The sequence below is a fragment of the Herpailurus yagouaroundi genome, unplaced genomic scaffold (genome assembly GCF_014898765.1).
Source record: "Herpailurus yagouaroundi ecotype Mexico unplaced genomic scaffold, PumYag 569, whole genome shotgun sequence".
Classification (NCBI taxonomy): Eukaryota; Metazoa; Chordata; class Mammalia; order Carnivora; family Felidae; genus Herpailurus; species Herpailurus yagouaroundi.
In genome coordinates this window covers 1,129,465-1,155,823 of record NW_024412786.1, presented here as the reverse complement: position 1 = coordinate 1,155,823, position 26,359 = coordinate 1,129,465, and the positions used below count along the sequence as shown (strand labels likewise).

At 52.8% G+C, this 26,359-nt stretch overlaps 1 protein-coding gene and 1 long non-coding RNA gene across 4 annotated transcripts; one reads left to right on the top strand and one right to left on the bottom strand.

The window, feature by feature from the left end:
• Positions 1 to 49: 49 nt before the first annotated feature.
• NAA40 (N-alpha-acetyltransferase 40, NatD catalytic subunit) lies at positions 50 to 15,585 on the bottom strand. Of its 3 annotated transcripts, XM_040466328.1 has the most exons (8): positions 15,450 to 15,585; positions 8,280 to 8,375; positions 7,247 to 7,299; positions 3,987 to 4,082; positions 3,755 to 3,913; positions 3,499 to 3,582; positions 2,955 to 3,032; positions 50 to 2,674 (listed from the first exon to the last, which is right to left on the bottom strand). In XM_040466328.1, the coding sequence occupies exons 1-8, from the start codon at positions 15,453 to 15,455 to the stop codon at positions 2,533 to 2,535; spliced, it is 714 nt and encodes a 237-aa protein (XP_040322262.1). In that variant the 5' UTR covers positions 15,456 to 15,585; the 3' UTR covers positions 50 to 2,532. The 3 variants fall into 3 exon arrangements, 2 of the variants coding, with proteins under 2 accessions (XP_040322262.1, XP_040322261.1); XR_005787567.1 differs by lacking the exon at positions 15,450 to 15,585 and having other exon boundaries at positions 50 to 190; positions 628 to 2,674; positions 7,247 to 8,375; XM_040466327.1 differs by lacking the exon at positions 15,450 to 15,585 and having other exon boundaries at positions 7,247 to 8,375.
• Positions 15,586 to 15,821: 236 nt separating this feature from the next.
• On the top strand, positions 15,822 to 23,085 carry LOC121023905 (uncharacterized). The gene is made up of 2 exons (XR_005787542.1): positions 15,822 to 16,393; positions 22,612 to 23,085. It is a non-coding gene; the product is annotated as an uncharacterized LOC121023905 (long non-coding RNA).
• The last annotated feature ends 3,274 nt before the right edge of the window (positions 23,086 to 26,359 follow it).

The following is a 26,359-nucleotide window of genomic DNA, read 5'->3' as shown; positions in this document are numbered from 1 at the left end:
CCCCGAGACCACGCTGCCCATGGCACCCCAGCATTAGGACACCATCCCAGCAGCTGAACAAAGTGTCTTTTATTTGTGACATACAAATACAACCAATGCAAAAAGAGATCACTTTTCCCTTTGATTCCAGTGATAACAAGTTGCTAAAGAAAAAAATATATATCAAGAAGGAGTTTATCTTCAGTTTCCTCTAAAAAACAAAACCAGAAAGGGTTAAAAAGAACCATAGGCATGTCATATACACATTTTTGACATCAACAAAAAGAATCTGAAATAGGGTGGATACAACTAAAAAAAAAAAAAAAAAAAAAAGTCTTAAAAAATATTTTAACATGCCCCAAACACACAAAAAAGCCGGGAACAAAAGGCCTGCCCTGTTTCTCAAAACCAAGACCCGGGGAAGTGAGAACTGAATGGGCTCAACACCAACAACAGAGAGTGGCCTACTGGCCTCAAGCAGTGCCTCTCCCGCCCCAGCCCTGACCCCCACCCCCACCCCCAGCAGCCCTGCAGGAAGTGACCGGCAGAGGCAGGAGGACCAGGGTGCGGCACCAGGCACCCCATCTGCCAGTGGGCTCAGTGACAGGTGTCCGATGAATGGAAAGAGACGACATACACTGAACTCACCTCATGAAGGATTTACAGTGGGGTTCCTTTTGATCCCCTTGAATGGGAGGTATCAGAAATCCATGATCTAAGACAATAAATATCTATCCATTCTGTGTCGAGAGATAAGGATCAGAGGAAAAAAACTCCTAAACATGCTTCTGTCATTCCATGATTCTTGGAGGGAGCCCACCAATGCCCTCCCAGCAATTCAATTCAAATTTCTCCCCCCCACCCCCGCCCGTGTAAAATCCACCCCCCCTCCCCAAGCCAGAAGGCGGGGGCAGAGGGGGGCTCGTTCCAGTGTAAAGCTGCAAGGCCCTCTCCAACGGAGTGCCACGTCGGCTGCTGGCGGGGTCAAGAGCAACACGGAGCACTCAGGAGGGCCGGGTGGGTGAAGGAGGCCGTGCGACAGGCCCCTGCACAAGCAGGAAAGTAGGGGAGAGGCAAGAACAGCTCCAGGGAGACCCGCCAGCATAGACCACCTGAGTCAGGGCAGAGGGTGGGGTAGGGGCAGACGCTGAGGTCAGAACAGACCTCCGAAGAGCAACTTCACAAAGGCTAGAACCTTTAAGACACTCCCTAAAGCAGAGCTCAAGGATGTCCAAGGGGAGGCGGCAGGGGCTTTTTCCTGGATAAGAATTTGGTCATTACCTTCCCTGGGAGGGGAACAAGGCCCGGAGATCAGGGCAAGTAGAAGCTCTGACCCACAGCCTTCCTATCCCGCGGGAGAGGAGGAAGGCCTTCTCCCCCTGCTCCAGCCCGCTGCCGAAGGCGGACACTGGACAGAGGGAGGAGCAGCGGTTTGGGCCACCGAGAGGCATTCCTGCTGCAGCCGAAGCCGCCAGCCAGGGCAGTGGCGCCAGGGCCTCACTGAGGCAGCAAGGGGCAAGGCTGGGGAGCGCAGGCAGCGGGGCCTGCTGCTGGCTGGGGGCTCTCTGAAGCGGGAGGGGGGCCCCACCTTCAGAGAGCAATCAGCACCAAGATCTGAGAGGAGACAGTACTGAATACGCCAGGAACAGGGGATCCTTCTGGGGGAAGGGGAGGGGCTCCCTAACATTATTCTCCCCTGTGAGAGTAAGAACAGGGCGAGGGGGTGAGCTGAGGGAGAACAAGTGGTGAAGGGCGATGGAGAGGCACCGGCAGGACCTCCGGCTTGTTTCTGTGAACGAAGAGCTCGAGTCACTAAGTCCAAAAGCCCAGAGACGCAACTGTCTTCTGGCCCCCCCACCCCGCCCCCATCCACACCTTGTTCCTGGTCCTCAGAGAGAGGGATGGGGCCTTCCTTCCAACGGGCCGGTCGCCTGGAATGCCTCCCCGGCCGCCGTGAGCCCATAAAAGCACAGCTAGAAAGAGCCCCTTGCTTCCCAGCGTCGTGGCACAAAAGGCCTTCCCACGGTCTCCACCAGAGCATTCATCTATGAAATGTGAGTCTCTCTGAAGCCTATCTCTACGTCCCGATCTCATACGGAATCCATTCTTCATTGAGGGCCAGCCAGACCCTGACCCGGGGCTCCAGGACTTTTATAAAGGTGGGTATAAACACCTCATCTGTCCAAGTGTGTGTGTGGCAGGGGGGAGGGAGGGGGCTTGTCAGGAATCCATCTGCAGAGAAGGTGGGGAACCTCATGCTCAAGGGCACAAGGGCCAAGCGAGAAGGCAGCCACCATGAGAAGATACGCTCCGTGCCCGGCCTCCGCCAGCTCCTCCCTCAGCACCCTCTCCTCTCTGCTCCTTCCGGGCTCTCTGCTCTTCCAGGAGAGAGGAGGAGGGGCAGCTTGGACCACTCCTCCCCAGGGTTCTGTGCTCTCAGGCTGCAGCCTGGCACGCGCAGGGCTGAGGAGGCCACAGCTCTGAGGGCACTTGGCCGGCAGCGTGAGCCCGGGGAGAAGACAGGCCTTGGAGAGAGCATTCTAGCTTGGGAGCTCAGTGGCAGCAGCCACCACAGTGCCCGCCCGCGTGGGAGTGCTGGCTGTCCCCAAACTTGGTCCTCCGGCTCAGGATCTCATAGGAGCAGTCCTCTCCACAGCACCCAGACATGCTGGGGGAAGAGTCATCGATTTCAAATCTGCAAGGCAGGCAAGAAGAAAGGTTGGACTGCAGGCAGCTGACTGCCTTCCTCCCCGGCCCGAGAACTTTTCCACCAGCCGCACTTGTGACACCCCTAGGAGTGAGGGCGCAGCCAGAGGGCATTGCCACACATCTCACTGATCCCCAGGCCACTCCCATGGACCACTGGACTGGGAGCTCAGGCTTCAGGATGAATGAGCGCGAGGGCGAGGGCCAGGACCCTGGGGCAGGCACCTCCTACTGCCCAGAGAGTCCCACACCGGGGCCCAGCTCCTTACTGCAGTGCTTCTCGGAAGAACTGGTAGGCGCCATGATTGTGTTTAAATACAGTTAACATAACTTTCTTCATCTGTGTGCTGAGAAGAAAGCAGAGAGAACACCTTCCAGATAGAGAAACAGACGTGAAATCACGCCTCCTCTTTCATGCCTCTGCCTGCTGTCTCCCATTTGCTCGTGAGGAGCGCTGCTCTGCGCCCTGACTCTACCTCCGTGCTGGGCACCCACAGCGCTCAGTGCTCCCTCTGTTACGGGGCTGACGAGACCGCACGGCCGCCAGGCCCCCACCTGACCGGCTCCTTCTCCACTTCCTCTCTGCACCCCCACGACTGGGGCACAACAGGCTCTCCGAGGCAACGCTGCATCGAAACGCATGTACAAAATCTGGAGTCCCAGCAGGGCAGGGACTCTTACTGAGAGGGTTCTATCTACACGCCTTTCTTCTAAAACGTTCCTGTGGGCCCTGTCCTCCACGGAGGCTCAAAGAACTGCGGATGGCTCAGAGGCAGATCCTTGCAACGGAGCGACACGCAGGGTGGCCCTTACCTATTGGCCATGAGCTGCAGGATCTGTATGAGGAACTTCCCCAGGCCTTTCCGCCGCACCTTGCTTTCCAACTGCACTTCATAGCTGGACGAAGAAAGCAGCAACGTGAGCACGGGGAGGCAGGGCCCGTCGGAGGAGCCTGGGGCCCTGGCAGTCTGCAGACCCCGGCGGGGACAGTGGACTCTGCCACCCAGCTGGACACCTGGAGCAGTGTCAGCATCTCCTCCCCACGCCCACCCCAAGCCGGGGCTCCTACCAGTACAGGACTTCATCTCCGCACTCCACGTCAAACCGGAAGTGGGAAAAGGCAACAGGGACGGAACTGCTTTCCCAAGCAATGAGGTACCAGGCTCGGTCGTCTGTCATTTCCTCCCGCTTCTCTCGGTCCTTCCAGCCCCACTCGCTTTGCTCGTACCTGGGAAACGTGGGGGCAGTCAGGGCGGGAAACCCCAGCAGGGGAGGAGCAAGACCCGTCGGGGTGTGCTTACATGGTCTGCATGTTGGTTTTGGTCAGGTCGAAGGCCCAGGCCACGGTGGCCGGTTCCAGTCCGGACACTCGCTTACACTCAATGGAGACGTTTAACCTGCAAAGTGGAAACGGAGGCGCGTGGAGCCGGCTACAGGCCCGAGCGCTGCCTGCCGCCCTGAGAGCCTGCCAGTGAAGCGGGCCTGGTCTGTTAATCTACAGAGAAAAGCCAAGCCTGTGCCCTGCCTTCCGGACTGTGACTACAGAAGATGCCTGCGAAGGATGAAGCCTTGCGGGCTGAGATCAACAACTGTCATCGCCGGCCCACCACCCTGACCACAGTCCCATTTCCTGCCCCCACGTGAGGCCCTTATCAGACTCAGCACCTTGTAAACTTCTGCCCCTCTCTGCTACCTCTTTGCTTTCTCAAGCAAAGCTTGAAATCCAGCTCTTCTGTATTTTGTTATAAACACTAGAGTCTTGACTCCTTTAGTTCCTGCCCTTAGGCATTTCATCTCTGGGCTCCCTTGGGGCCTTGAAAGTGGCTGGGTCACCTCAGACCCTTTGAGAAGTCCATGGCCCATAACCCCCGTGAGGAGTACTGCCTGCCATTTCCTTTGAGGACACAGCAGATGCTCTAGGTTGATCAAATGCGGGTGGAATGGGGTCCAACTCCATGCTGTTTTCTTAAACTAACAAATATGCTGTAGATGTTAAGGTGTCTTAATCTACGTGCTTCTAAATAAAACTTTAATAAATTACAGTTAAACTCTTTGGCCAAAGTATGAAATCCCAGTCTCTAGGTAGTGCCGGATTATGACAAGACTGAAGTCAGTGATGCTGAGTCCTTGCAGAGTTCCCGTATCAGCATCTTCCAGCGGCCTTTGACACGACCCCTCAGAGGATGTCCCCGTTGGAATCGACTGTCACCTCTGCTGCCTGGCACGCCATATGACCTGCACATGTGCTCAGCCTTATAAATTCAGAACTTTTTGGCCCTGAAGAGTCTTCCTTTCCTTGAGTACTGACCGCGTAGTAGTCAGAAATGCCCAAACACAGCACTGCATCTGTTTTAGCTGTAGATTTTCCTAAGGCCGGTCTGTAGATATGAATCCTCCATTAATCTGAATTCTTGAAGTACATTCAGGCAAGATCACAGCCACACAGATCACACAAAATTCTAGGCACCAAAGGAGCCCAGAGTCAGCTGGCAGTGCCTGCTTCAGAGCTGTTCCATATTTCGGAAAGTCAGCAGGAATGCTGAATATGGAACACTAGAAGATATCACAGTAAGGTATCCCTAAACTATGTCAAAGGACTTCCTGGATGTTGAATGACAAGGCTACTGGAGGAACTGTAGCGCATCTGATCACAGACAGGAAGAACAAATGAATGTGACACTATCAAATTCAGACTTAACTATGAAAAGCAGATACAGCGTCACCTACCAAGGCGTTTGCTTCCTAATTTTCCTACGTGCATTTGTCTTTCTTGTTGACTAAAATACTCATACCAGCTGCTACTTACAGAACTGGATAGAATTCTCTCGCCTCCTTAAAACAACCTTGCAAGGGGCGCCTGGGTGGTTTGGTCGGTTAAGCATCTCACTCTTGATTTCGGCTCAGGTCATGATCTCACGGTTCATCACTTCGAGCCCCCAGTCTGGCTCTGCGCTGACAGCGTGGAGCCTGTTTAGGATTCTCCGTCTCCCTCCCTCTCTGTCCCTCCCCTGCTCATGCGCTCATGCTCTCATTCTCTCTCTCAAAACAAATAATAAATAAACTAAAACAAAAAACAAACAAACAAAAACCTTGCAAGTTCAGCATTATCACTCCATTTAACAGATTAAGAAAAAAAAATGAGGCTTAAGTTGTGTGGTTTGTCTGAATATAGTTCTTAAGAGTTACAGTTTTGATTCAAACCCATAGCTATGATTCTCTAAAATCATAACCCCTGTTTTTCCCTAAGCCAACAGCATCTCTGCTAAGACAGATTATGCTTCCTGTTTTATAAACCAAAAGGACAGAAAGGGGAAGGGGGCTTTAATCCAGATCCCACAGCAATAAATTGGATTAGCAACAATAACAGTAGGAGTAACAGTCAACACTGATCTAGCTTTTGGTAAGCTCTAGGCACTGGCACTTTACATCTAATACTTGTGACGCATCCATGAGGAAGGTACTATTATTAGACCCATTTCTGATTAGAAAATGGCATAGAGAGGTTAAGTCACTTGTTCAGGGTCACAGAGCCAGTAAGTGGCTTTAAAAAAAAATTTTTTTTTTTTCCCGCGTCAGGCTCTGCGTGGACAGGTCAGAGCCTGGAGCCTGCTTCGGATTCTGTGTCTCCTCTCTCTCAGCCCTTCCTCTCCTTGCTCTCTCTCAAAAACAAATAGACATATATATACATATATATATACACACAATTAAAAAATTAAAAAAGTTTTTAAATTTTTATTTATTTTTGAGAGAGAGAGGCAGACCAAGTGTGAGCAGGAAAGGCGCAGAGAGAGAGGGAGACACAGAAGGTGAAGCAGGCTCCAGGCTCTGAGCTGTCAGCACAGAGCCCGACACAGGGCTCAAATTGATGAACCGTGAGATCATGACCTGAGCTGAAGTTGAACGCTTAACCCACTGAACCACCCAGGTGCGCCCTGAAAAATTTTTTTAACTTTTTGAGAGCATGCACCAGCGAGGGAGGGGCAGACAGACAGGGACAAAGAGAATGCCAAAGAAGCTCCCCGCTGTCAGTGCAGAGCCCAATGAGGGGCTCAATATCATGAACCGTGAGATTGTGACCTGAGCCAAAATCAAGAGTCACGCTTAACCAACTGAGCCACCCAGGTGCCCCTAGTAAGTGGCTTTTAACAATTGCACCATACACTCCAGGAAAGCGCTTTAGATTGGGAATGAAAAGCCCCCTCAGCTGCCAGAGAGAAACTCTGTAGCTCAGAAATCTTATCCAGCTTCTCTGAGCCTCGGTTTCCCCCTGCATAAAAGGAGGAAGTCAGCCTAGATTTTTCAAGTTTGTTTCAGCTCTATGATTCTTCACCCAGAGACAATTTCAAATCCTAAAGAAACCTCAGTCTAAGATTATGCAATCTTTGTTCATTAGGGACTCCTCTGTCACCCTGACCGGCGGATTCTATCCCCACAAGACATGAGCCGTAGCTTCTTCTTTTTCATAACAAATGAGAAAATTCGGGTCTGAGGAAACATACTCTGGGAAGGTGAATCCCTTCAGACCCTCAAGGAGACAACAGCTGGAGAGTGAAACACTTACCCATTTCGATCATATTTCTTGAACACTGGGAAAGCCTCTAAAGGGTCTCCAAGCTGTGGAGGGAAAGAAAAGAGGTGTAGCACAAACGCAGGTGTGGCCCAGTCGCAGGCTCTGCCCCGAGGTGTGCAGCCCCACACTGGGAGGCTTAGCTCCGGCCCAGGAGCAGCCCTCATACAGACCCTTCACCTGCCTCAGCTCTGGAATCACAGGTAGGGAGGGTTCTAGTAAGAAGGCCCGAGGCTGAAGTCAGCCTCATGTCACAAGCTAAGAAGAGACTCTACTCGCCTAACACCAATACTGGCCTCTAGGTCACCTGAGCCAAAAGAGAGAGGCCCCCTGATCCACCTACATACTTCGAAGAAGCCCCCAACCAGCCTCACCTGGTCAAAACGCAAACTGGAACGACCATGTCCCTGAACCACCTCCTTATATATGTGGACTGTTTAGTGGGTGGGCTAAAATGAGGGCAAAAATGGGATACGAAATGGGGGCAGGAAGGATGACCGCAATGTCTTCGGTTGTTTGAAAGCCAAGCCTGCTCCTGGGACCCCTGGGGTTGGGGTTAGGGTTAGCTCCACAGCTACTGCTTCCTTGCCTCCGGCCCCTGGAACCAGGCTGCTGCCCCCGGCCCCTGGTGCCGGCACAGCCTTTGGCACCTCACGGTCGGTCAATTAGTGTTTGAAGGAACGAATGAGAAAACCGTATCACATTTTACCAGGGGGGTTTCCTCACCAAAATGCAAAATCCTAACAAAAACGTCTCCGGACCCTTCTTCCACTGGTACGGAAGGAGACCCACAGAGAGAAGCAGCCACTCCCATTTGAGTCCACATTTGCCCACACGCCCTCGCCAATCTCGGGCCCTGCGGGCTGCGGCTTGGCTCATTTGGCTCATTTGCCTCCGCAGCAAGAGGGCCGCGGAGGTGTAGGCTGGAGAGTAACAAAATTCTGCCACAGGGTGGCGCCAAAAGAAGTCAAATTAAAAACCAAGTTGAAGTTCTAGGAGGAAGGGACTTGGGAAGGAGGGGAGTCACCCTGTTGGCGGCGTCCACTTTGGCACAGACGGCATCCATAGCTGCTCGTTCCTCCAACCGCTTCTGCTTCTTCTCCTTTGCTTTGCTTGACTTCCTCTGCAACAGGGAAAAGCAAAGTTGGTTGGAAGGGCTGTGGCCAACCAAAGCTTCACTCTGCCTCTGAGCAACCGAGGCCTGGCCCCAGCGGCAGGAGTTTCCAGTCCCGCCTGCTGCACACTTGGCGGGGTGGGAAAGACCCAAGCGTTTTCTAGGCACGAGAGCTCGGGAGCATCACTAGACTTCTCGGCTTCCCTGTCAGAAAGACTGCTGGCCCTCGGGACTGACGGGTGGCCGTGAGGACCCAGTGAGAGCACAGGACAATGGCTGCGGGCGGAGCCTGGGCCCCAGCAGGTGCCTAATAAATATGCACTCATCCTTTCCCTCCTAAGGAGGCAACCACTAATTTTAGACACATTCAGGGCAGGCTTCAGGGAGACATCTGAGGTAGCCGCTGAAAGCTGTTCCTAAGGAGAAGTTTATTCAAAGCCTTTTCAGCGTCTTCCAGCTCCAGAAGGCAAAGATTCGGTCTGGGGGAGCCCCTTTGGGAGCCAGGTCCCCTTTCTTAACCTGGGGCCAGGGCGCTCTGTTCCCCAGAAGCGCCGCGCACATTGCGCACCTAGTCTCGACAAGGGCAGAGCGAAGGGCTCACTTGGGGACAGAGGCCACGCTGACACACGTCAGCAAGGCCAGGCCGCAGGGCACCCAGGCAGCAGGGGAGGAGCAAAGAGAGACCGTCCTTGCACAGAGGCGCGAGTGGCAAACCACTCGTAACTGCGTGCAGAGCAAATCCTATTTTAAGGCTCACGCGGGGCTCTCTCAGGCCTCAATGGACCCTCTCACCCTCTTGTAAAAAGCTAATGACACAGGAAAAAGAGCCCATCTGAAGTCTGACAGGCTTTATCCAAGGTCTCTTCGGAGTGGTATTCGGAAAAGACCCAGCCCTCCTCTGCCTTTCCTTTCCTCATCCGACCAATGAGGCTCAGAAGGCGTCCTTGGAGGTGTAAGCCGGTGAGGATGAGTCTGGCCTGTTCTCAGTGAACGAGGCCCCTTGCTCTCACTCCCCGGGAAGCCCAGAGCAGCGTAGGCATCCCAAGCTGCCCACCCGCCCGGCCCAACTCCTGAAGGCACCAGAAGGCACCCAAAGGCACGGGCAGGACGGCTCTGCTTTTGCACCAACGCACTGCCTCTTCGGACCCCACCTCTCAGTGCCCCGAGCTCCCCAGAGAGAGGTTTTACTACCTCCAGCTGCACCTTAGCCCTGACACCGACTGGCCCCAGCAAAGGGTGAGTTGAAAAAACCAGCTGCTGGACAAGTTTCAGGATAAATTCTACCCTCGGCTCTCTAAGGAATGACACTGCTTAACTTTTTTTTTTTTTTTTTTTAGCATTTATTTATTTTATTTATTTTTGAGAGACAGAGACAGAGCACAAGCCGGGGAGGGGCAGAAAGAGAGGGAGACACAGAATCCAAAGCAGGCTCCAGGCTCTGACCTGTCAGCACAGAGCCTGACGCGGGGCTCAAACCCACGAACTGCGAGATCATGACCTGAGCCGAAGTCGGAGGCTAAACGGACTGAGCCATCAGGCTCCCCAACACTGCTTAACTCTTATTTCGAGGGACCAGAAGGCAAGAGCTCGGATACAAGGAACTCACAGGAACTGCTCTTCTAGGTGTAAACTCGCCCAACGTCAGCTATTTACTATCCCCACACTGAGTACTGGGCTGGAAGCAAGGCTAGACCCCATTTCCCACCTCCCTAAAGGAAGGAACAAACAGGGGCGCCTGGGTGGCTCAGTCAGTTAAGTGTCTGACTCTTGACTTCGGCTCAGGTCATGATCTCTCAGCTTTGTGGGTTTGAGCCTCACATCACTCGGCGCTGACGGCTCAGAGCCTGCTCGGGATTCTTTCTCGGTCCCTCTCTCTCTGCCCCTCCCCGACTTGCGCTCTCTCTCTCTCTCTCTCTCTCTCTCTCACTCTCAAAACAAATAAACTTTTTTTTTTAAGTTAAAAATAAACAAATAAAGGAACAAACAGAAGCAAGCAGACTGTCCTCATAATGCTAGGACTGACTGGGGACAGGACCAGCCCCTCTCTACTACACGCAGGTTTTAGAGCATCCACCTTTTCCTCTGGGAATTTGAATTTCAAAACAACATTGAGGGATACACTCAGCTCAGCTCGCAAAGTACTGTCACAAATAACTGCTTTGCTCCTCAGGGCAAAAGCCATCCTGTCCATTCACACACGAGGAAACTGAGGCTCAAGGGGATGGTGTGACTCATGTAGGGCTCCCCCAAGAGCAAGTGGCAGAGGATTCAACCCCAGGGTTTGAGCCCCAGATCCAGGGTTTGTTCCACCAGCCAGGCTGTCTCCCAACGGGAAGGCCAACATCAATGTCAAAAGACCGTCTCAGTCCTGCCAAGACAGAGGCGAGACCTCAGGTGCCCTTAAGGTAGCCACTCAGCAATTCATTCTCATCCCTTCTGGCTTGGAAATGGCTGCCCCGCTGCCACCGTGCCCACACGGTGCTGCCCCAGGCCCTACCTCTACACTGAGGTAGGGGTGAGGAACAGGCAAACCCGAGACAGCAGGTCTCCAAGAAAAGAACATGCGCTTTGGCATCGGCCAGGCCAGGCCAGGCCAGTGCTCCTCCCGCCGCCCTTGCATGCCCTATGAAAGCAAGCCCATCCCCAGAAAAGTGGGGACATGAATGCTGGCCTCACAGAAGAGCTGGAAGGACAGGTCAGAAGTCAGCACGCCGTTACAGCGGAGACGAGCTCCCCTCCTCCACTCTGCATGCTAGTTCTCCCTTAACACAATACAGAGCCGAGAGATCAAAGGTGCAGGTGACTCCTGGGACCCAGAAAGCACTGAAACGTGGGTTCCCGCCACAGCATCTCATTTCTAAGCACATGAAGTAAGTAATTCCTAAGCACAAGCAGCAGGAGGGCCAACCCCAGGCCTCCGGGAGATTTATGGGCTCATTCATGCAAGGGAACAGGCAAGCCAGGCAACCCTCAGAGTGAGGCTTGGGGCTGCTGTGGCCCGAGACGGCAGATAATGAAAGAGACCCTTAAGTGCTTCAGTCCCTGCACACGGGGTATGCGGCAGGCTGCTGCAGCCGGGACAGGCAGGGGCTCTCCCTCAAACCTAGCACACACTAGGAAAAGTGGTCTCCTACTGTTCCAATTAGCTTTGCCCTGCCTTGTGGAGGTAAGGCTATCCTGCAGGGACACCGGAAAATTCTCCTAATTAAAATGGGAAATCGGCACAGTGAACAGTAAAGCTCATTGTGGTTAAGTGTCTTTCCCAGGGGAGCTTTATATAATAAAAAGAGTGTGGGATTTTGAGCCAAGAGACTTGGATTTGATACTCAGCTCTTCCTCTGAGTAGCTGTGTGACTTTGGGCCAGTTACTTAGTTTCTCTGAATCTCGATTTCCTCATCAGTAACATGGGGCTAACAATGCCTATAGCTCACAGGACTGCTGCTAGGACAAAATGACACAATGTACCAGATGCCAAAGATAAGGACTTCTGTTTACAAGGATCCGCTAGTGCCACACACTGCTGACGCTTTAAGATGATTTAGCGGGGCGGGTGGGTGGCTGAGTCCGTTAAGCATCCGACTTCAGCTCAGGTCATGATCTCACTCACGGCTTGTGGGTCTGAGCCCCACATTGAGCTCTCTGCTGTCGGCACAAAGCCTGCTTGAGATCCTCTGTCTTCCTCTCTCTCTGCCCTCCTCTGCTCGCACGCTCCCTCCCTCCCTCTCTCTCTCTCTCAAAAATAAACAGAACAGGGACGCCTGTGTGGCTCAGTCAGTTAAGCGTCGGACGTCGGCTCAGGTCATGATCTCGCGGTTTGGGAGTTCGAGCCCCGCGTCGGGCTCTGTGCTGACAGCTCAGAGCCTGGGACCTGCTTCGGATTCTGTGTCTCCTCCTCTCTCTCTGTCCCTCCCATGCTCATGCTCTGTCTCTCAATAGTAAATAAACGTTAAAAAAAAATTTTTTTAATAAATAAGTAAACAGAACATTAGAAAAAAATAAAGAGGATTTATTTTGGTCTTTATAATAACTCCCCAAGTTATGTGTACCCATTTCTGTGATGAGAAAACTGAGGCACAGAGGGGTGAGATCATTTTCAGGGTCACAGAGACTGTGAAAAGACTTCTCAAAGAGGTCTCCTTACCACCCCCTCCCCCCACTCACACCAGACTGTGCACTCCATGAGGTAGAGGCAGAGATAGAGGTCACATTGGTAAAATTAGTCAATGTATACCCAGTGCTCAGCAAACAGTAGGTACTAAGTCCATACCTGCCGAATGAATCATCCAAGATTCAAACCCAGGTCTGAACCCTAAAGTGGGAGCTTCTTCCACAACATCAACTACCTTTATACAGCACTTGTTATCAAGTGTTACATATTACATAAGTGTTTTCACACGAAGCTGTGAAACTCCTCCCCTTACTATATATATATATATATATTTTTTTTTTTTTTTTTTTTTGAGAGAGAGAGAAAGAGCGTGTGAGTGAATGAAGGGCAGAGAGAAAGAGAGAGATGATCCCACGAGGGGCAGAGAGAGAATTCCGAAGGGGGGCTCGAACTCACGAACCTTGAGACCATGACCTGAGCCAAAGTTAGATGCTTAACTGACTGAGCACCCCCCCCAAGAGCCCCCCTCCCCTGCTATGCCTATCAAAGCAGTGTCTCCACAGGCAGTTCTAGGACTGCCAGGAGTCACACAGAGAAATTAAAAAATAAAAAGCACACAGATGGGGGCAGGAGGCACATCTCAGAAAAGAGATTTAGCACCTCTTAGCTTCACGGCGCCAATACCTTCACCCCTCAAAGTATCCAGTGTCTGGAAAAAATCCTGTTTTTTTGGCAAAGGGAGCCAGAGCTCTAAATTCTAATTCCTAAAAGACCACACATTTGTGGCATCAAGGGTGAAAAGACCTTTGAAGCAGAGAAGGGTGCTCGGTCTGATGCCACTCTTAGCCTGAGGTCAGGCTGTCAAACGCAGCAGGACCCTCCAACAGAGGGTGATCGCTACAAACACTGGCCTTCCTGACACTGACGTGGGGAGTCCACAGTCCCCACCCATGAGGAATGAGCATAATGAGAGAGAGGGTTCCAGCTCTGTTCCAGGGAGGAAGATTCAAGTTTCTCTTCTGCAGTGCGCTTTAGGCCAGAAGAGACTAGGTAGGGGCTGTTCTGAGAAACACATCTGTGAAGTGAGAGTAATAATGTGGGGAGGCCCCACAGGAAGCAAGGGTCGCAGTATCTCTGAGTCCTGCTTTCAACGCAACCAATAAGGAAGTGTTGGCCAGTATGGCATGTTATGCCTTTCGTTTTCTGCTCAGTCTGTCGTGGCTGATGCTGGGTAGACACGTACAGAGTGGATACCAGGGGCACAGATTTTACCTCATTTCTTTCTTTTTCTTTTAATTTATTTTTGAGAGAGAGAAAGCATGAGTGGGGGCGGAGGGGTGGGGGCAGAGAGAGAGGGAAAGAGAATCCTAAGCAAGCTCTACAGTGTCAGTGCGGAGCCCCACGCGGGGCTCGAACCCACAAACCGTGAGATCACGACGTGAGCCGAAGTCGGGCACTTAACTGACTGAGCCACCCAGGCGCCCCAATTTTACCTCATTTCAGCAAGAGCTGGGGTCTGGCACCTTTCAGCAAAATCTAGGTTAAATATGCCTAAGGTTTCTAGGCTTGATTTTCTATATGGGAAGTACGCAGTACCCAAAATTCCTTGCTGAAACAAGATGAATGTGTTTTTTTTGACATGGATTACATAAAGTGCTTCGACAGGGGTTAGACAACTATTTTTGTCTAACAAGTTGGTATGTTCGGTCAATAACTACTTAAACGAGAAAAATCTAGGTTAACAACAGGAGGGACAAACCCAATGGATTAAAAATAGCACAGATCTATTTTAGACAACTAAAGTAAAAGGTGAGAATACAAGCAAAAATAACAGCCACGAATCGAGAGGCACCCATGTGGCTATGGACATCCACTATCTCATTTAATACTCTCATGGGGGGGGGGGGGATATGGTATCATCATCCTCATTACATAGATGCGAAAATTCCAATTCAGGAAGGCCACGTCACTGGCACAGTATCGTGTTGCTGGCCAGTGATGAGAGAACTGAGGGATATCTGGCTCAAAGGCCGGGCTTGCTACAGGGGGATGACTGACGCTACTCTGAGTGGAACTTAGGAAGGTGAACTCACAGAAATATCTGAGTAACTTCTGCCCAACCCTCTCTGCCGGGGAAGGGCGCACCTCCAGGCTGCCTCAGGAAGAACAGGTGGTCACTATCCATCTGCGGCTGGAGCCATCAGTGGCCCCGCCATCGGTCCCCTGCTCACCCGCACAGCCGGCCCGTGCAAAGCCACCTGTAGTCCTTAGCCTACTAACGAGCCTACTAACTAAGAAATAATTAGAACCACTCCGTTGCCTCCAGGAGGCCTCGAGAACAGGCCTCTGTTGGAAGGGAAGGGGACGTTTTAGGAGCAGGAGGAAGCCGGTGGACAGGTTTGGAAAGAGTGGAGGGGCACCGGCTTCCCCGAGAATCCGGGTAGCAGGAAGCGCAGCCAGTGGCGGAGGGCTGGGGAGGCCCGAGTCTGGGTCTGGCCCCTGCTCCCTGCCTGTGTGACCTTGGCTGGGTGCCTCTTCTCCGGGCCTCAGTTCCCTCCACGCCAGGGTCGGCCTGGGATGTGGGGAGCCGCGAAGCCGGTGACAGCCAGGTGATGGGTGACGCCTGGGAGCTGGGGGTACCCCAGGGACCGCGCAGAGGTCGGGGAGAGGCCAGGAAGAGAACAGGTCAGCCGAGAAGGCGGGGCGGGCGCGACGCGGGGGGCGGGGAGCGGGGGGGAGGACACCCAAGGGGGTGGAGCCCGGAGAAGGGGGCTCCCCAAGGGATCCCCGGGCTGCGCCGTTGGGGGACACTTAGAATGGGGGAGCCGGGTCATGTGGGGGTTGGGGGGGTCACGTGAGGCCGGAGGGTGTCGGGGTCACGTGAGGGGGGGTTCAAGGAACAATGGGGGCGCAGGGGGCGAGGGGAGCGGGGAGCGCTCCCGGCCCTCGCGTCTCTTCTCCCTGCCTCACTCACCCCCATGGCGGCAACGGCGGCGGCGGCCCTCAGCTCCTCCTTCCCACACTTGCCGGCAGGGAGGCGGCAACGGCAGCGACGGCGGCGGCGACGACACCAGAACGGCGGCGGGCCCCGCACCGCGCATGCGCCTCGCGGGCTCCCCTGCGCGCCCTGGCGGGCACCGCGCCGGCGCAGAGAGGGGGAGGGCGCGAGCTGGGGAAGCGCGCAGGTGGAGAGCCTGGGAGGCGGGTGGAGGGTCTCGCTCCCGAAAGAGGCGGGAGGCGCGGAGCAGCGTCGCGCTAGGAATGACGTAAGCCCGGGCCCGCCCCCTCCCTTCTCCAGGCTATGTCTGTAGCTATGGCAACGGCCGCGCCTGGCCCTGAGCAGAGCGCTGCCAGGCCGCGGGGTGGGTGGCAGCGCTGCCCCAGCGCTCGGCCTCCCCGCGGCCGCTCCGGTCCGGCCCGGCCCGGGGCACCTTCGCAGAGGAGCAAACGCGTCATGACCTCGGAAACACCAGCTCCTCCTGCAACCTTCGGGCACAGGGAAACTCTTTGGAAACGTTCCCGCCTTCTAGATCTTGAACTCTTGAAGTTCCTTTTCTAACCGGAGTCCCGTTATTCATTCATCCGTCTAACTGTTCGTTCCTCATTCATTCGCTCTCTCAATAAGCATTCACCGCCACCTACGCGGTGCTGAACCCAGGGGACACAGAGACGAGCAGTCCAAAACGTCACTGTTTAGAGGGGAGACAGGCAAGCAACACTGTTTAATGGATGGTGCTGTGGAAATGAGACCTCAGGTGTCCTGAACGATAGGACTTTCAGTCCGTCCCAGCAGACCAGGGTGACCCCTTGCATCAGAATCACTTGGGAAGCTGAATGCACTGTATACACCCCTGGGTCCTACCGGGTGTCCTACCCCAGAACTCCAGGGGTGGAGTCAATCTTGCACGAGCTCCGCAGGTAGGGTCATACTCGCGAAAATTAGACGACCGCTGACCGAGACTTAAGTTTCATAGACTTGGTCAGGTTTTGCGCATTATCCCATCTTCCAGTGCTCAGTGCAGTGATGACCCCCAAACAAGTGCTCAACAGTATCTATTGAGGGCCTACCATGGGCTCGGCACTGTTCCCGACAGCAAAGCAAACAGCCGTAACAGAAAAGGCCTGCCCTCACAGAACTTGTATTCTAAAAAAATAAATAAATAAATAAATAAATAAATAAATAAATAAATAAATAAATTTTAATGCTTATTTAATTTTTTGAAAGAGAGACAGAGTGTGAGCGGGCGAGGGGCAGAGAGAGAGAGAGAAGGAGACAGAATCCACAGCAGGCTCCAGGCTCCAAGCTGTCAGCACAGGGCCAGACTTCGAGATCATGACTGGAGCTGAAGTCGGACGTTTAACCAACTGAGCCACCCAGACGCCCCCGGCACTTGTGTTCTAAAAGGAGGCAGATAATAAACCAAATAAACTGGTAAAAATATATAATAAGGTAGATGATATCGATTCTATGGAGGAAAATAAAGCAGGGAAGGGGGATAAGGAGAGTCAGGATTTGGAGTTTTAGCTAGGATACTCAAGGCAGGTAAGCATGTGGTAACATTTGTGTCAAGATCCGAAGGAAGTAAGGAAGCATGGGTGTCCGACTTTGGCTCAGGTCATGATCTCGCTGTTCGTGGGTCCGAGCCCCGCATCGGGCTCAGAGCCTGGAGCCTGCTTTGGATTCTGTGTCTCCCTCTCTCTGCCCCTCCCCTGCTCATGCTCTGTCTCTCTCTCTGTGTCAAAATAAATAAATGTTAAAGAAAATTGTTTTAAAAAACAAGTAGAGAGAGGATCATTCAGGGTTTGTACTCGTTAAGTAAGCTTTCCGCCCAACATGGGGCTTGAACTCGTGACCCTGAGATCAAGAGTTACATGCTCTACCGACTGAGCCAGCCAGGTTCCCTAGGGCCTGTAGGTTTTAAAGGACTTTGGGATAGAGCGAGCTGGGACATCACAGGAGAGTCTGCATGGAGGAGCCATGGAGTGTCTTACGTGCTCTTGGCCACGGGGTTGAGAAGACAGTGTAGGGGCAAGGTCACGGGAGGATCCATGCAGAGGCCATTGCTCCAATCAAAGGCAAGAACAATCAATGATGCTTGTACCAGCTGGACAGCAGTGGGGATGGGAGTAGTAGTCAGGGTCTGTCTGGTGTGTTTTTGAGCTTGAGCTCCTGGGAAAGTGCAGCGGCTTCAACAGAGACCCGGGCAGCTTTGGAGGGAACACGACGAGGGTGGGGCTGGGGAAGATCAGGAATTCTGTATTGACCATGTCAGGTTTGAGATGTCTCTTAGACATTCACATAGAAATGTGGGGTGATCAGAGTCTGGAACTCGGAGCAGGGGGGAGGTCCAGGCAGGAGACACAAATTGGAGCGCAGCCAGCGTGATGGTATTTCCAGCCTGAGGAGACGGTGAGAGGAATGTAGGTAGACTGGAATGAATGAATCTTCAACCTGAATCCTATTCCTCGGTCAGAAGGGGGGGCGCCTGACTGGCGCAGGCGGTGGAGACTGCGACTCTTTCCCCCCCCCATGCTTATTTATTTTGAGGGCGGGGGTGGGGGGGACAAGTGGGGGAGGGCAGAGAGAGACAATCCCAAGTAGGCTCCGTACTGTCAGTGCAGAGCCGGATGCGGGGCTCGAACTTATGAACCGTGAGATCGCGACCTGAGCAGAAATCAAGAGCCGGACGCTTAATCGACTGAGCCACCCAGGTGCCCCGAGCCTGCAACTCTTGATCTCGGGGTCATGAGTTTGAGCCCCACAATGGGTGTAGACAGTACCAAAAATAAATAAAGTTAAAACAGAAAAGAAAAAAAGCAAAAAAAGAAAATTTGCTTGCAAGTACTCTGGGGACCAGAAGAGGGAGCTAAGGGTGGGAGGAGAGTGGCCAGGGTGGGAAGAGGGGCCCTGTGAACTTGCCCTTGAAGGAGGAGGAGGCAAGGAGATTCCAGGGGCGGGAACAGTATTTGCAGAGCCAGGGAAGCGTGAAGGAGTGGGCAAGGGTGTTTACAGAGGGAGGAGGGGCAAGGTGGGAATCAGGCTCAACAGCCCCCCCCCCCACAACCCTGAGCAGTCCCCACCCTGTTTTGGCTTTTCTTGTTTCCTTACCCACTTTGAATTTCAAGGTCAGCTGTTTGAGGGACCAGATATCTGCCTCCAAGATTACCTTATGTGCTGGCTCTTGTGACACTCCTCACTCTTGGGTCCACCTTCCCCCAGGCTGCTGGAATTTGCGGGATATCTGACAAAGCCCGAGAGGTGAGCCCAGCAGTCCCTTGGGGAGGTGACATCATCTGGGCCCCGTGAGAGGCCTGAGAAGGTCCAATGCCCTGTTCCTGCCCTACATCAGTATCCTTCCACCCGATTGTGGACTCTTCTCTGCTCAGGGCTTCCTTGGCCTCCAGTGGTGGTGGAACAGAGTCTGCTTTGGAGTCAGACCAGCCTGGGCTTAAACTCCTTCTCTGCTACCTGGGAGCTTTGAGACTTTAGGCAAGGTGCCTCGAGACCCAGAAACTCGGTTTCCTTATTCCTACAGTGAGACTACCCGCAGCGACCGTTTTCTCACCGGCTTGATGTCCTCCAAGGCAGGTTGGGAGAATTAAATGAGATTAAAGGAGATAGGAATAAGGAAGGCACCTGGCATGGCCCAGGGCGACCAAGGAATTCCCTTCCAAGGTGCAAAAGTTCATCTCCCCACCCCTCCCCCCCTCCCCACCCCACCCACCGCTCCTTTCTTCCCCTCCCCGACAAGCCTCTGCCTCTTTCAACCAGGCTGTCTACACTGCCTCATGAGCCACACACACACACACACACACACACACACACACACACACACGCCCCGGGCTTCTTGCTCTGCTCTCCTCTCACACCCCTCTGGATGGAGACACTCTGCCCCTCTCTCTCAGGCCCTGCACCCCTCCCACCCACTTTCTGGACCCTTCTTCCTCCAGCTCCAGCCACTCCCTCACCCTGCTTTGCTCTCCTCTTGCCCTACAGCCCTCAACTGCTCTCAACTAGTCATTCATTCATTTGCTTTGTGGAGGCCTGGAGATGGCCTGTGCTCTGTGTTATTTTCTGTACTGGGGGTGGGGGGGCACGGGCTGGGGAGACACCTCCCCAGTGGCACGCGTGTCACTGCACGGCTGGGGAGAGGCAGGCTTTAGACATTGCCCCGTCACCTGGCAGAGGACAGTCCTGGGATGTCCCAAAAGGCATCTGAAAGCGCCCCCACCTTCTTCCTTCCGGTCCCCTGAGGAGCTGAGCCTCCTGCAGGGCCAGACCTCCCCCCGGGCTGGGCCTCATCCCCTCAGGGTCCCTCCCTTCACTCCTCCCTCCCTCCCCCGCCTTCCTCAACCCTGCTCTCTCCTGCTTTCAGGCCTCTCTCCCTCCGCAAAAAAAACTTTCGGAAAAAGTGGCCCACCTTATCTCTACCTTCCTGACTCTCACGCCGCTCACCCTGCAGGTGGCTTCTATTCCTAGCACCCCGCGGAAGCCTCTGCCCGATGCTTCCAGCAGCTTCCCAATGGACGGGTCTCAGTCCCTGTCTTTCTGGACCTCCCTGCAACATCTGGCCTGCTATTCACTCCTTCCTCCTTGAAACACTCTTCTTTCTCTGGCATTTCAATGCCACACACATCCCCCTTTTTCTAAAGTGCACATCTGGTCGGGCCAGTTGAGCACTCTGAGGTCCCAGCCTCCATCAGGGGTTAGGGGCTGCATGTTTGGCCCCTTCCCACCTGGCCAGGGCCCCCTCTCCACGCCAAGACTTTGGTCCTGCTGTTTCCTTCACCAGAAACCCTCTCTTGTCTTTACCCCTGGGGTCCCAGCTTAGGTCTTCGGAGCCTTCTCTCCCTGACGGAGGCTGGGATGTCAGGGTTGCCAAATACAATACATGGGCCAAACTTAAACTCACTCTTTATCTGCAATTCAGATTACCTCGGGTGCCACTTTATCTATCTATCTATCTATCTATCTATCTATCTATCTATCTATTCAAAGTAGGCTCCACACTGGGCATGGTTGAACAGTCCTTAAGCTATCTGACTCTTGGGGCACCTGGGTGGCTCAGTCGGCTCAGCATCTGACTTGGGCTCAGGTCATGACCTCACGGTTTGTGGGTTCGAGCCCCACATCGGACTCTGTGCTGACAGCTCAGAGCCTGAAACCTGCTTCAGATTCTGTGTCTCCGGCTCGCTCTCTACCCCTCCCCCGCTCGCACTCTGTCTCTCTCAAAAATAAACATCAAAAAAAAAAAAAAAATTAGGCGTCTGACTCTGGATCTCGGCTCAGGTGTTGATCTCAGAGTCACGAGTTCAAGCCCCGTGGCCTCCCACACCCTGCCCCATATTTTTGCACACTAAATTTGGCATCTCTCGCTGCTGTAGCCCTGGGGCCCAGCTCAGTGCCTGACGGCAAATGTTAGCTGAAGGAATAATGGTGGCAGTGATGGTGATGGACTAAGGTGCTATGGGGCACAAAGGAAAGGTAGCAAGCTCCCTAGAGGTGACAGCTGAGTCAAAGCAGGTGGAGACAGTAGGTCATGGCATCGACCATTCCCTCCCTCCACAGAGATGCTTCTTGAACGGTGTCCCCAAAAAGTGACGCTTTAAGGGGCGCCTGGGTGGCGCAGTCGGTTAAGTGTCCGACTTCAGCCAGGTCACGATCTCGTGGTCCGTGAGTTCGAGCCCCGCATCGGGCTCTGGGCTGATGGCTCAGAGCCTGGAGCCTGTTTCGGATTCTGTGTCTCCCTCTCTCTCTGCCCCTCCCCTGTTCATGCTCTGTCTCTCTCTGTCCCAAAAATAAATAAACGTTGAAAAAAAAAATTAAAAAAAAAAAGTGACGCTTTAAGTCCAACCCCTGGTACCTGTGCCTGTGAACTTATTTGGAAATAGGGTCTTTACAGATGTAATTAGGTTAGGGGCCTCAGAAGAAGGTCCTCCTGGATTTAGGGTTGGCTCTAAATTCAATGACTGGTGTTCTTATATGAGAAAGGGGAGAGAGGTTTGAGACACACACACACACACACACACACACACACACACACACACACGGAAGGTGGCCATAGGAAGACAGATGTCCGGGAGCCATCATGGAAAGGATTGTCTCTCAGAGCCTCTAAAAGGAATCAACCCCACCAACGCCTTGTTTGGGGACTTCTGGCCTCCAGAACTGTGAGAAAATGGCTATATTTTTTTTAATATTCACAAAAATTTTAACGTGTATTTATTTTTGAGAGAGAGAGCATGAGCGTGAGTGGGGGAGGAGCAGAGAAAAAAGGGAGACGGAGAATCCAAAGCAGGCTCCTTGCTTTCAGGGCAAAGCCCGACATGGGGCTCAAACCCACGAACCCATGAGATCATGACCTGAGCTGAATGCTGCTCAACCAACTGAGACCCCCAGGCTCCCCTTTCCGAACTAAAAAAAAAAAAATGTTTATTTATTCGGGGCGCCTGGGGGGCTCAGTTGGTTAAGCATCTGACCTCAGCTCAGGTCATTGTCTCATGGTTCGTGGGTTTGAGCCCTGCGTGGGGCTCTGCGCTGACAACGTGGAGACTGCTTTGGATTTTCTGTCTCTCCCTCCCTCTCTGCCCTTCCATGACCTGTACTTTCTTCCCCCACCCCCTCAAAATAAATAAATAAATAAACTTAAAAAAATAAAAAAATAAACTTAAAAAAAGTTTATTTATTTTGAGACAGTGAGAGCAAGCGAGGGTGGGGCAGAGAGAGAGAGAGAGAGAGAGAGAGGGAGGGAGAGAGAGAATCAATCCCAAGTAGGCTCCATGCTGTCAGTACAAGAGCCCAACGTGGGGCTCGATCTCACAGACCATGAGATCATGACCTGAGCCAAAGGGAGATGTTTAACTGACTGAGGCACCCAGGCGCCCCACAATTGCTATTGTTTTAAGCCATCCAGTTTGAGATATGTTGTTCGAACAGTCCCGGGAAACCCATACGCTCCATAGGCTCCATCTTTCCCAAGCCCCATCTATCAGACTCTTCATGAGTCTTGCTCCTAGAACCTTCTACAGTACCAGAGCTTTTGTCCAGCCTGTGGCAGCCAGCCATCAAAATGGCCCCCGGAGCCCTTACCTCCTTGCATTCATGCCCTTATGCTGTCCCCTCCCGCATCCACTAGGGCTGACTTATGTGACAATAAAATACTGTGACGGCGTGCGATTCCCAAGACCAGGTTATGAAACTGGAGACCAAGCTTTTGCCTGAATCTCTGGAATCGCTCTCTTGGGGAGGAAGCCAGCTGCCATGCTTCCCGGACGCACAAGCAGCACCATGGAGAAGTCCATACGGTGAGGAATTGAGGGCCTTCGCCAACAGCAGGCCACAACTCGCTAACCAAGTGAGTGAGCCACTTTGGAAGACGATTGTCCCACACGGGTCAAGACTTGAGATGACTGAAGCCCCAGCCAACATCTTGATGGCAACCCCATGGGAGATCCCAAGGCCGAATCGCTTAATGAAATCATTCCTGAGATTCTGACTCACAGAAGCTTTGGGGTTCTTCATGGTCACATGGCATGCTCCTTATATGACTTTCTGTGTCCAAATTTCCCCTTCTCCTGTTTTTTTTTTTAATAAAAATGTTTTAACATTTTATTTATTCTTGAGAGACAGAGAGAGAGAGACAGACCATGAGCGAGGGAGGGGCAGAGCGAGAAAAGGACACAGAACCCGAAGCAGGCTCCGGGTTCTGAGCTGTCAGCACAGAGCCCAACGAAGGGCTCGAACTCACAAGCCATGAGATCATGACCTGAGCCGAAGTCGGACACTTAACTGACTGAGCCACCCAGGTGCTCCTCCCCTTCTTATAAGGACATCAGTCCTGTTGGAGGAGTCCTGTTGGACCCTAATGACCTCACTTTAATTTTATTGTGTCTGTAAAGACCCTATCTCCAAATGAGGTTGCATTCTGAGGTACTAGGGGTTAGGACCCGAACACAGGAATTTGGGGGGAAGGCACAATTCAGCCTCTAACACCTGACCCTGTCTTTGGGCTCAAGGTCTTTCTGCCCATAATTCACTCTGTTTCCTGGCCTCTTTCCTTCTCTTTGCCTCCCCCCCACCCATTTTGTGCTCACGGCAGACATTACTAATCCCTCTTGGCATCCTTTCTGCCGAAGCAAAGTGCAGACTCAGAATCCCCTCATCGGCAATCTCCACGCAGTCTGCCCATCTATACAGACTTCGTGGAGGAGGAGACAATGGCCAATAAACACTTGTTGAATGAATGGCTCCATACATCTAACCTACAACAAACAGTTCATGATCCACCACTTGTCTGGCTGTTCCAGGTTATCGGTCCCTGCAGACATTGGGCCCCGTGAGCCTGCTTTCCATCAGGAGCTGCAGCCTTCTTTGGTGGTCTCATCTTGAAAGGTGGGCACCTGGGGGCCATGACTTCAGGTCCAAAGTCCATGTCTGCCAAGAAGGACACTCCCCCCACCTCCTACCCCTTCTTCTTTCTTTTGTTTGGAGTTCAGCCAATGAGTATTTCTTTTCTTTTTTAATGTTTATCCATTTTTGAGAGAGAGAGAGAGAGAGAGAGAGACAGAGACAGAGACAGAGACAGAGACAGGTCAGGGGATGGGCCGAGAGAGGGGGTAGGGGCAGAAAGAGAGAGAAGGGGACAGAGGATCCGAACTGAGCTCTCTGCTGACAGCAGAGAGCCCGATGTGGGGCTCGAACTCACAAACCCTGAGATCATGACCTGAGCTGAACTGGGACACTCAACTGACGGAGCCACCCAGGCGCCCCAGGCAATGAGTATTTCTAAAGGCTGTAATAGAGAGGGTGCTGTATCAGGAGGGGTGGGGGGTGGAGACTTCCTCTCCATTCAACAGCCATGCCTCCTTCTTCCTTGCTAACAGAGCCCCACCTCTGTTCAGTTGATGGGTGGAGACCCCTGGATGTCATGTCAGGTGTGTTGGGGCACAACCATGATGGCTCTGATCCAAGTATGGGAATCTTTTCCCCAAGGATTGGTTTAAGGAGCACGGGCCTGCTCAGGAATCCCTGGAAAACGTTTTTCTCCCTGATAAAGAAAGATGCCAAGGAGAAAACCCTGGCTCTGTGACCCTCCCCTCCCCACTCTGGAAATTGTCCTCCAAGGATGGGATGCTCGGAGTAAGTGTAGCCACTTAGTGATCATGAGGGGAAACCTTTTATTATTTTTTTTAAGTTCATTTATTTATTTATTTAGAGAGCAGGGGAGGGGCAGAGAGAGAGAGAGAGAGAGAGAGAGAGAGAGAATTCCAAGCAGGTTTCGTGCTGTCAGCTCAGAGCCTGAGCGGGGGCTCGATCCCATGAACTATGAGATCACGACCTGGGCTGAAATCAAGAGCCGGACGCTTGACTAGCCTGGCCACCCGGACACCCCCATGGGGGGGGGGAACCCTTCTGATGCATGCAAGAGACAGAGCTGAGAGATGAGATGCACCCGGGGTCGTGGCGACCCCTGAGCCCTGGCAGTGGTGACCACTGACCTCCACACCACCATCAAAAGGCTATTATTCCTCCTTATCAGGGGGAGCAGGCAAAGGCACCTTCACTGAAAGGATGTGGACACAGGGATGTGAAAACAGGCCTCTGGCATCAGCCGGCTTGAGGTCGGTCCCAGCTCTGCCACTTTCAAGCTGGTCATCTCGCAAAGCCTCAGGTCCTCACCCGTGAAATGAAGATCGTTAGGATACGTATCTCATAGGGTTACTGGGGTGTGTGGGGGGGTGTTAGGTGAGGCAGTTTGCACACTGTGGGCTGGTACCCGCGAGCATTCATTTGTTTATTCATTTGCTAACATATTCAAGCCTGGTTGATTTCAGTTTTCTGTCACTTGCAACCACAGCCTCGGAAACCATACATCTCTCCACACAAACCCCACTTGAACCCGATAACAATAGTTATCAAGCATCTACTAGGTGTTTGTATTGATCTAGGATCTGGGGACGCAGCTGGAAACAAATAACAGGCACTCAAATAAGTTGCTGGTATGTTATCATAAGAAGTTGGCTCTTCCTGGGCCACCTGGGGGGCTCAGGAGGTTAAGCGTGGGACTCCTCATTTCAGCTCAAGTCATGATCTCACGACTCGGGAGTTCGAGCCCCGCATCGGGCTCTGTGCTGATAGCACAGAGCTTGCTTGGGATTCTCTCTCTCTCTCTCTCTCTCTGTCCCTATTCCCCTCTGGCTTTCCCTCTCTCTTCCTCAAAATAAATAAGTAAGTAAATAAATAAATAAACAAACTTAAAAAAAAGACCTTGGCCCTTCCTATCGGTTTGTTAAGTCTTTGCCTACAAGGAGCTCCCTACAGAAGAGTAAAATCAGGGGAGATTTGGCAGAAGCGATTTCCCAGGATCTGGCGGCCTAGGTACCTGTGGAGTGAGATGGGGAGGGGGCAGGTGTCTTGGCCCAGGTGATAGCTGAGCGTCGCTTGGCTCAAATGAGAATTGGTCCACCAAGAAAAGGGGCAGCGATCCAGGTACGAGGAATCACACATATAAAGACTCCAAAGGAATCGCGGGTTGTTGAGGAGAACGTGAGGAAAGCTCGGGTTCGAGTGGGGTTGTGTGGAGAGATGTATGGTTTCCGAGGCTGTGGTTGCAAGTGACAGAAAACTGAAATCAACCAGGCTCGAACAACCAAGGGAATGGCTTGGCTCATATGACAACAAGTTCAGAGGTTCAGTGGCTTCAGCTGAGTCGGTCCAGCGGCTCAAAGGTGTCACTGAGAGGGGCGCCTGGGTGGCTCAGTCGGTTAAGCGTCCGACTCTTGGGTTTCGGCTCAGCTCGTGATCTCACAGTTTCTCGAGTGCAGAGCCTGCTTGGGATTCTCTCTCTCTCTCTCTCTCTCTCTCTCTCTCTCTCTCTCTCTCTG

Excerpts from the sequence above, each read along its gene's own strand:
- NAA40 (XM_040466327.1), bottom strand. The coding sequence starts at position 7,419 with ATGAGGGCTGCTCCTGGGCCGGAGCTAAGCCTCCCAGTGTGGGGCTGC. Across the intron at positions 4,083-7,246 it reads AAGAAATATGATCGAAATGG|GTTAAACGTCTCCATTGAGT; the intron begins GTAAGTGTTTCA and ends TCCACTTTGCAG. Across the intron at positions 2,675-2,954 it reads TTCTTCCGAGAAGCACTGCA|ATTTGAAATCGATGACTCTT; the intron begins GTAAGGAGCTGG and ends CCTGCCTTGCAG.